General features: G+C 36.2%; 1 protein-coding gene across 2 annotated transcripts; it reads left to right on the top strand.

Annotated features, from left to right (window-relative positions):
• Positions 1–2707: 2707 nt before the first annotated feature.
• Positions 2708–5144, top strand: LOC112193684 (lamin Dm0). 2 transcript variants are annotated; one of them, XM_024333908.2, is made up of 4 exons: positions 2708–3261; positions 4018–4128; positions 4249–4338; positions 4768–5144. In XM_024333908.2, the coding sequence occupies exons 1-4, from the start codon at positions 2965–2967 to the stop codon at positions 4840–4842; spliced, it is 573 nt and encodes a 190-aa protein (XP_024189676.1). In that variant the 5' UTR covers positions 2708–2964; the 3' UTR covers positions 4843–5144. The 2 variants fall into 2 exon arrangements, with proteins under 2 accessions (XP_024189676.1, XP_024189677.1); XM_024333909.2 differs by having other exon boundaries at positions 2724–3261; positions 4249–4329.
• Positions 5145–10217: the final 5073 nt, after the last annotated feature.

The raw sequence follows: 10217 nt of genomic DNA, 5'->3' as shown, positions 1-10217 counted from the left end.
CTAAAGTTTTGAAAATCAAAACAAACAAGAAATATACATAAAAATCAGCAATCACATTCTGGATTAAGATTAATTCCTCAAAAAATTCTTTTATGAACACTTTTCTTTCTATTCTACTTCCCAATATTTTTTATTTTTCAAGAATCGTCATTTTTCTCCCAAATCCTTCTTGTTTTTATTTCAATAAAGTAAACTTCCCTAAAGTCTTTGCAATTACAATTAGGTCAATTCAGCCATGTAGTAGTCTAACAAACACAGTTCAATGACAAACTCTCAATCACGTCAACCTGGACTTGGTGTAGAGAAAGAGCATGTTGGCTGGGGAACATATTTTGGACTCCCTTAGTTGGATCACTTCACGCGCCATTAAGAGCAACTCCAACAGCTTCTCCATATTTAGATTTTTCTCTACTTTAGGGAAAAATAAGCCTATTTTGCTCCAACAGATTCCCTATAATTATCTCTATTTTAGAGAAAGTGAGGAAAGAGAAAACCAAATTTCCTATATTTACAGCAATCTCTAAAATTTAAGGAAGAATATGGAGATTTTAGAGGTTGATGTAGAATAGAGAATCTGTTGGAGTTGGAGAAGAAAAAGATGCTAAACCTTTGACTTTTGCTTCCCTATTATACAGAAATTATAGGGAAGCTGTTGGAGTTGCTCTAAGACAGAAAACAATCGTGTTCGAAAGACAATTTAGCTAATAAAATGAAAATTTAGGGATTTAATTACATGGGCCATTTTTGTAATTTGCTCATACTTATTAAACAAAAAAAAAAGAGAAAAAGAAAAAAAGAAAGAAAAAAGATATAGATTCTTGCTTTAGAAGGCCCAGTCCATAGCGGAAAGGAGGTGATATATATGTCAAAAGAATTATAATCCGAACTGCCCTCTCCAACTTTGCCTTGGCTCTTACGCTTCTCTGTCAATCTCAATAGCTAAGTCTCAAGTGAAGTGAGGTCAGACTCTGATTGGGTGTCATGTTGGTGACCCTGTCCAACCCACACCAAACGTTCATCTTAAGCACCCTTGAAACCCAGGCATAAGCTACAACACTATTTTGCTATCTACTTACTTCTCACCACCACTTCGAAACCTTCCTATCACAATTCTTTAATGTTAGAGATCTGCTCCTATGAGTATTGTTTTCTTAGGTATGTCCTAGTCTCTTTTCACTCTAGCGAAGTTTGCAACACATTGCTTCGTAATTGCATTTGTTATGTAGCTGATTGAAGTCTCTTTCCATATGGATTTGTTATAATGAGGAAGTAAAAAAAAATAATAATAATAATATTATCGGAAACACATCTTAAACTTAACTCGTCTTACATCACAATTATTATAACTCATTGCCCCTGTTGCAATTCAGACAAAGATAAATAAGAGTTTAATTTCATTTTTCTTCGTCAGCCAGTGGATCAACGGTCTAAGCTAGTCACCAAAACAATACCAATATCATGCTTAATTTGTAAAAATCTAAATCTTAGGTAATGATGGAGGGATCTGCATCAGAATTTCATATACTCACGTACAACTTTCCTCTTCCCAAAAAGTGTGATTGAAAAATAGGAAGAGCATCCCACACACAAATTAAGCTTGCAAAATAGATGCTTGATGGAATGACCGACCTAAGTCGATGATGAAGCGTTCTATTCGAGTATGGCATGAATTTAATCATTATGTTTTCTTTCTACCAGTGGCATTATGTGCTTTTCACTTGCGGTGTAGCCCATGTGAATGACTTAACTATAAAAGGTAGCTTGAAGTTGTCACTCTACCAACATTGCAACGCAGGCAAATAACAATTCCAAACTTCTCAGGTTCTCATAATAACTATACTTGATATGGACCATTCAGATCCAAAAAGAAATAAAATTGTTCTGCACCCAAAAAAGTTCAAGAAATTTGAACACAAAATGGAACGTTAGGATTTGTATAACACTTTACACCAAAAAGTTACTTAAAGAGTTTAGGTTCTTTTTTCTGGTTTTGTGTTGATAACTTATATTGCATTGTTTGTTGGTAAGCTTTAAGTTATGGATTCTGTCTTAAAATTATTAGCTCTAGCTTAGATGATGTATTGCAAATGTGCAATATTGTTGAGGACCCATGTCTTTTTCATCATCAACACTTATTGAATGAGATAATCTGTAAAACACAACTATTCTTTTAGTTAGAGAATTAGGCTAATTGATTCATAAATTGTACTACTTAAGTTTTTTTTTTGAAACTTATAATCTTCAAACTTTAAGTTTTATGTGCTCAGCTCCACTGTATTCTCTATTATCTAATAAAACTACAAGTGTAACTGATTAGCGTCTCGTATAGAAGAACTCCACATAATATCTAATTCGTTGGGGGAACAATTATTATAATTTAGTATTCTACTCTAAAATTTGTGACTATTTGGAGAGAGTAAAATTTCAAATTTAGGTAAAAAGAAACAAAATTTTTGAAATGCCAAGGGGATTCAGCAGGTGGGGGAGGAGGTTCACAACTTCACATAAACTTGAAGAGACAGGATTTTGAAACTAAAAAGAAATCCAGACAGAAACACCTCATTTCATTCACTAAAGCAAGAGAATTGCACAACATCTTTATCAGTGGGTTGGCAGTTGGGTCATTTCAACCTAAGCCTTTCTTTTCCAATTTTCCTCTCCTCCTCCTTTTTTTTTTTTTTGTTTCGATTCATAAAATAAAAGAATCAAATTAGCCGCTGGCTTTAAAAAAACCTTTAACGCCAGCCACACAGTGACAGAGAGAGACCCATTCTCACCATATTAAGCCCCCTCTGCAAATCCAGAGAGAGAGAGAGAGAGAGAGAGGAGCAGAGAACAGAGCATTTGAGTAAAAACCCATCATTTCTCACCCCCTCAAAAGCAAAAAAAAAAAGCAAAAGCTCTCTCTTTCTCTCTCAAAAGAGAGAAAATCCAAGGAAGAAGATAGGGCTTTCACTGTGTTGTATGAGCAAGCAACGCCTCGGGGAGATGATGCAGACCATTGAGCAGGCTCCTCCTCAGCCGCCTCCGCCGCAGACGCAGTCGCAGTCGCAGCAACTGACCGTGCAGAACTCCGCCGGCTCTCTCAGCTTCAACAGTAACATGTCCAAGGAGGATGAGGAGATGTCCAGGTCGGCTCTCTCCACTTTCAGGGCCAAGGAGGAGGAGATCGAGAGGAAGAAGCTCGAGGTCAGAGAGAAGGTTCAGGCCCAGTTGGGTCGTGTTGAGGAAGAGACCAAGCGCTTGGCTACCATTCGTGAGGTATGTCCTTCTCACTTCTCATCTCATGCACCCACAACACGGTTTTTACCAGTTTCACCTGATTTAACTCAGATTTTATCTTGAGGTTTTAAGTGTGGGGTGTGTAACACAGATTTTAAGGTTTTTTGTAGACACATCTAAACACTGAAAACTGTCACTAATTTCTTGGCAATTTTCCTTTTAATTTTCAGGATTTTTTTGGGTTAACAATCTTTAATGGAAAACCCAGATCCCAAATCTTTTCAATTAAATCACTTTTTTTTTTGGAATTTTTATTTTGGGTTTTCCAATTTTGGGTTATAGAGCAACTAAGGTGTGAATTAAAATTGCATGGAACACTCTGATACCAGCAATTTCTACTAGTGTGTTAATTTCTGTGAAGAGTTTTTTTTATATAGAAGTCTTATTTAGTGTCATGTAGTTACCGTATCTAATTCAAGATCTGAACAGAACAAAAGATGATAATTAGCCGAAAAGTTTTTTAAAATTTCCATTTTGTTGATGTGCATGAGCCACCAACTTTCTGATGGGAAAAACAGACCGTTAATTTTCCGATAACCTGGAATAGGGTCCTATTAATTTCATTTCTATTTGTGTCAGAGAAATATTAATACCTTTCTGAAAGTATCTATGGCACATATGCATCTTTTTCTGCCGTTACAACTAAACCCAAACCCAATTGCTGTATATTCATGCAATGTGATAAGTGTCAGTAATTTTATGTTTGTTCCTGTTTTGGGATTATGAAACTTCCAGGAGCTTGAAGGGCTTTCAGATCCAATGAGGAAGGAGGTTTCACTGGTTCGTAAGAAGATCGATACAGTTAACAAGGAGTTAAAGCCACTGGGACAAAGCTGCCAGAAGAAGGTTAGACAATTCACTTAGATTTTACCACATTAATTAGTATTTACCTCTAATGCATTTGCAATGATGCATCCATCAATTCGTGCATGTTTATAATGATTTTGGATTGGTAACTTGTTACAGGAAAAAGAATACAGAGAAGCACTTGAGGCTTTCAACGAAAAGAACAGGGAAAAAGTACAGCTCATTACAAAACTGATGGAGGTTAGTCTGGTTAGTTTCATTGAAATGGATTTCTTCATTTGTGTTGAAAATTTGGCCATGTTATATTTTAGGGTATCCGGGTAAGACTTTTGGGTTTAGGATTCTTGTGGAAAGATGATTTGATGGAAACTTGGGAAGGGGTAGTTGTGAAAGTCTGATTAGTTTCATTGGAATAGATTTCTTCATTTGTGTTGAAAATTTGGCCATGTTATATTTTAGGGTAAGACTTTTGGGTTTAGGATTCTCGTGGAAGATAATTTGATGGAAGCTTGGAAAGGGGTAGTTGCAAACACAAGCACATTACTTGAACATTAAAGATGCTAGAGGATCCAAACTCTAATTATTTGCTTCCTATAATATAACCATTCCATAAGTTTTAATTCTAGTTTCTGCAATCATTTTTGTGTGATGTATAACGTTGGTTGATCATTTGTGCAGCTGGTGGGTGAAAGTGAGAAGATGAGGATGAAGAAGCTGGAGGAGCTGAGCAAGAACATTGATTCAATGCAGTGAATATAGCCCATTGATGATAGCTCTGATTAGGTGTGTGTGATGTATTTAAGATGACTACTTTGTTAATGTTTACATATATGGGTGATTGGCTTTGGTGTATTCTAAGTTTGGCTGTTTCGTTAGGCATTTGAAAAACTTTAGCTTGATTTAGGCAGGAAATACCCTTCTAAATTTAAACAGGTTTGTAACTAAACGCATTCTGAACTTCGCATTTTCTTCTCTTTGTAAGGTCTCTTTTAGTGTAATGTGGGTTTTCTTCATTTATTTTTGAAATTCTTTTTGTGAAAATGCTTATTTTTTTATATTTATGTAATTGGTATGTAAATTAGTTTTGTGGTTATGTTGGGACCGACTTGCATTACATCTACATTTTGTTTGGCCACTGCTTAAATGAGAGTTATGATTGCACGTTGTGTTCTCATCACTATTTAAGTACATGGAAAACTAGCATGTCCATTCATTGCGATCAAGACAGGTGATATGCAAGTACTGTCCGTTAAAAACTTACATCTCTCCAAACCCACCAAACGAAGCTTTCTGTAAATGAGAATTGAAGAAGAGAACAGGGTTTGAGAAGTGGGATAAAATACCATCTCAATTTCTTTACAAGTGTTTAGTGATTAGAAACCCCAATGCTATTGAGGTTGTTCATAGGGTAGGCTGTATTTAATGTGTTTGCATGAGTAGTGGACTGCTAATAACCCTGTTTACTGTTGATTACCTGCAATTTTCACATCTGTAATCCATGGTTTAAGGGCATATACAACTTCTGCACTTCTTAAATAACTATACAGTAACTATTATTCTGAAAATAGGTTAGCGTTGAGCTTTCATCTCTGAGGTTTGTGCCAGTGTAATCCTCATCAATTTGATTGGCTTGTCGTATGAGTAATGCAATCAACAAATTTAGTTTGTAGACCGATTTAAAAAAAAAAAATCAGATTAATGAATTACATCTCTATCAGGGTGTCAAATCTATTAAAAGTATACAATGTCAATGACCCATAAGAGAGGGGGTCTCATCATCCAAGATGCAAAAATTTGATTCGATCGAATGGGTATGAGGAATCTGTTTCTTTGTCCATATCATGAATCTTCAATTCTTAATTCATCGGTTATGTGTACTTATTATTATTTTTTTTTCCTTTTTTTTGGTCCGAGTGATATTCTCATAATCATTAATTTTATGATGGATTTTGTAATGAATGCGAGGCTGCCTCAGATGGTCCAAGAACAGCAGGGAGCTAGGTGTGGTCCAAAACCATACGAATAATTCATACAGATATAGCATTCCTTCGATCTACTGATTGTATAAGCAAGTTGGTTAGTAGTTTATAAATGTTTAAAACTATAAAGGAGATTGAGCACGTCGCGTTGCCATCGCTGTACAAGCTATAATAGATTGATAGACGGCTCACCAAACTTGATAGAGAAACTGTTGCCAAAAAAAAAAAAAAAAACTTGATAGAGAAACCAGAACCAATCACACCAGACATGGCCTTTTGATGAGTTAGCTAGCTCTTTCTTTGTGCTCCAAACCTGTCTGAATGTGCTCCGGTTAGGTCAACTGTTTCGCCAACCACAGCCACCATCGGTCAAAGTTGGTTTAGTATTCTAAAGTTCTACTTGTGATTTACCAGGTTAAGAAGTTTATTAAGTCTTTGAATCATAGAAGAAGCAGAATTATGGTCAAACCCAAACCCGGATCATACAAATCCCATCTTTATTAATTAATTAGATTCTCTTGCTAGTATGTGGTTGTCGGGTTGAGGTAGTAATACTCAACCTCCATATGTATCCTATAGTCAATGAGGTCTGGTAACCTGAATGAATTTAATGTTTGAGGGAATGCATTGGTAATGCTCTGTTCCAGACTATATTATAACCATAAAATATTATACCCACATAAGAAAAAAGACAGACCAAAATATTAAGTCAACAAGAATGTCCAATGATAGGATGGTTCGATGGATTTGTCAATCCTCTCTTTCAAATTCCCTCGGTTCTTTATGGTATCTATCTTTTTGTAAATATGCCAACTTCATTCAGGTCGTCTGCCGTCCTCCTCTTTCAATTGGATTATGGTTAATACTGAATGCGTCTTCATGCTATGGGGGCGGTATTCTTTGTGATTAGAAGGTCTTTTCGTTGGTGCTTATGCTTCTCCAGCTACTCTTCGATCCTAGTGAGAGTGATGCATGCGGCTATTCTTGTAGTTCATTGGAGTCGATTGGGATAGAAATTGGCCTTCACCTATATGACTAGATTGACTCGCAGTTATTAGTTGACGATTATTTTTTCTAGATTCTTCGGTAGTTGAAGCCTTGAAGGTGGTGTAGTGTTTAGTTGTTTATGGCATGCTCGTCGATTCTATTTTAGTATTTCCCGCAACTTCTTCGAGGGAAATGGCTTGGCGGATACTCTTGCCAACTATGGTTGTTGGTCATTTCTGGTGGTCAAATGGGACTAGAAAACTTGAGAACCAAGTTGGCCAGACATGGCTTTGAAGATGATTTAGGAATTTCTGTGCACTCCAGACTTGTTAACTGTTATGACAGTTTTCAATTAGGTTAACTGTTTTGCTAGGATGACAATTTCTGTGCCTACAATCAGATCTCTTATATATATGTAAGGATCGAACTTTAGGGAAGTCCTTGGATCACAGTTAATGATGAACCAAGCAAGGTTGAGAGGGTCAAATAATAAACCCAAATTGAATTCTCTTGGTGGTGTGAGGTTGAGGTGAGTTTTAGGCTGATCTCTACGTAATTCAAACTCCATATCTTAGGCTTATAGTTGATTGAAATGATTTAATGTGTGAAGGATACAACGAAACTTTTCACACATGACTCGGATGCACGAAAACTTGCCAAATACACTAAAGAAGTTCACAGGAATGACCAAAGATTCTAGATAGTATATTTAATAAAAACAGAGAAATTGCTTGAAAAGAATGGAAGAAGTATGTCTTCAGTTTGCAAGCTTGCAGCTACTTACACAAAAGCTTATGCCTTCGGTTCCACTACATAGGCATCTCTTTCAGTCCTCTCTGGCGTAGACGCGTATATTGCTTCTTGTTATATTGGAGAGGATAGGAACCTCTGACCTATATCTCAACTCATTTCCCCACCCTCTCCCACCACTACCTAAAATCCTCTCGGCAATAATTTAGTATCGTATATGTGAGTTTCTTGGCATTGAATCGTGTCTTTGGGCATCCAGACCAACCAAAAAGGACCGTGTCTTGGGCATGTTCTGCATTTAAGCTGCAAAATATTGATTATAAATCTTTTAGAAGTTGAAAGTGACATGAGTGGCCCAATACTTAATTGGGCTGGACTGATTTCTTTGATTAAAGATCCTTTTATGCCCTAATTCCTCTACCCTTACTACACATATTATATAGTCGCTACACGAAGTCTGGTGAACCTCAAAGTGGCAATTGTTTCTTCCTTGGAACAATATCCCCACATAACGACTCGTTCATTGATCTGGTTTATCCAAGTTTACTTATAAGTTCAATCCTCAGGCTCTGATTGCCCTGGACACATGCATAGAGGATTGCTGCAAGACAATCTGAAATAGAGGATTATTGCAACGAAAGTAATTAGTTCATCTCATCCTGATTCTCAATCTAGTTTGTTCATGTCTGTAATACTTTTTTATATCTAGATGTCTATTTTTTAGCTATTAGATATTTGATCTACAATTTTGCAAATTGAAAGACATTTGAAGCTTTTGATGTTCATATACCAAGCTTTGTTCTCAACTCGTCACAAGCTTCAGGTTCGGTGTGGCTTTTGATAAAAAAAAAAATTTTAAAAAAACTAATCATCTCCTTTGGTTTGCATGTAAAAATAGAATGTACTTTCCAATCACATTAAGCTCAACTTGACTTTTTACTCAGTTCACCATTTTCATCCAATGAATTGAGCTATTATTGTCTAAGATTTCTCTAGCACGTACTGACTTTGTTACCAATATTTCACTATCAAAGTGATTGCAGAGACTAGCTAGATCTCGATTCCCAGTTATTTAACTGAGCTGTAAAATATTTGATTAACATGAAAGATCTAGATATCGACATACCTTTGTGGCAGGGAAAGTTGTTATTACGGACAGACAAGATATGGATAAGGCCTTTGAGCTTATATACCTCTACCTTAAAGGGTTTATGAATGTATGGACAGTATGGTAGCAACTGGTTGATGGAGAATGCAACTGTAGGGTTTGGAACTAATGACAAAAATGACATATATACAAATTGAAATTTGGTAGATATGGCACGAAAAGAAAATCTGATTCTGGTCTTCGAAAGTAGTAGAGTACATTATTGATTTTCTTCTACTTTTTGGGTTCTTAAACAACGGCAACGAGGAGGACCGGATTTGACTACTTTTGAAACTTGAGGACAAAGAAAGATGCTTCGGAGCCTTAATCCACAAAGACCAAATAAACCAAGGAAGAACACTAATCGTTTACGGCAAGAACTACCAGGGTATCTGACCTCGTTCACCCTCTATGCTTTCGCACTCTAGTGAATGGTCCTACAAGAAGAAAAGTCACTTGAGTTTTGAGTTGCCAGAAAAGAAGGGAAAAGGAGAAAAGCCATGATGATTAGGAATACGTAGTGTTGGTCACAGGAAATCCCCCGGTCGCACCCGATAACCGTGTGTCGCAGAGTCTACGCTACTTCACTTGTTTGAATTAGTCGATCTACATTTGACAAAGGGATTTGATACAAATTGAAGCTTGAAGCTTGATAAACCTTGTTATCAACCCCAAGACCAACCCATAAAAACTAAAAAGCCCAAAAGCCAATAGAAAAATTCAGGTTTCCCCATTTAGAACAGTCATTAGTGTGAACTTATGAGATATATGATACACTGAATCCTACCAATGGACATGAATAAAATCCCAAACAAGTATCCAATATGATCTTCTTTTGTCCCTTTCATATGCATTCATTTTTGTACCAAACTTCCAAGATGTTTCTCTTGGCATAATCTACTATAAAAAATAGCTTCATTAGCAGACTAATGTCGTTTTAAAGGGAATAAACATAGTTGAATTGTTCTGGTCTGAAAATTAAGTAGCAGAATGCCACACATAAAAGGTGTACGTGCTAGAACATGCATGATAAATTAATATGAACAGAGAGGAGTATGGTAGTCGAGGCATTACATAAATATGATCCATATAAAAATTAATTCATGAAGCTGCGACATACTCATTATTGTCCCATAACTTGATTGAATGACCAATCAAATCAAAGAACAATAATAATATCAGTGAACCAAAATAGTTTTGGAAGCATTGTGTATAAAATTATAAGGAGAATCCAATATGCAGGCACCCATTAACTTGAATATCTT

This window comes from Rosa chinensis, chromosome 3 (assembly GCF_002994745.2).
Source record: "Rosa chinensis cultivar Old Blush chromosome 3, RchiOBHm-V2, whole genome shotgun sequence".
Classification (NCBI taxonomy): domain Eukaryota; kingdom Viridiplantae; phylum Streptophyta; class Magnoliopsida; order Rosales; family Rosaceae; genus Rosa; species Rosa chinensis.
The sequence above is the reverse complement of the archived record's forward strand: the minus strand, read 5'-3'. Positions and strand labels throughout refer to the sequence as shown.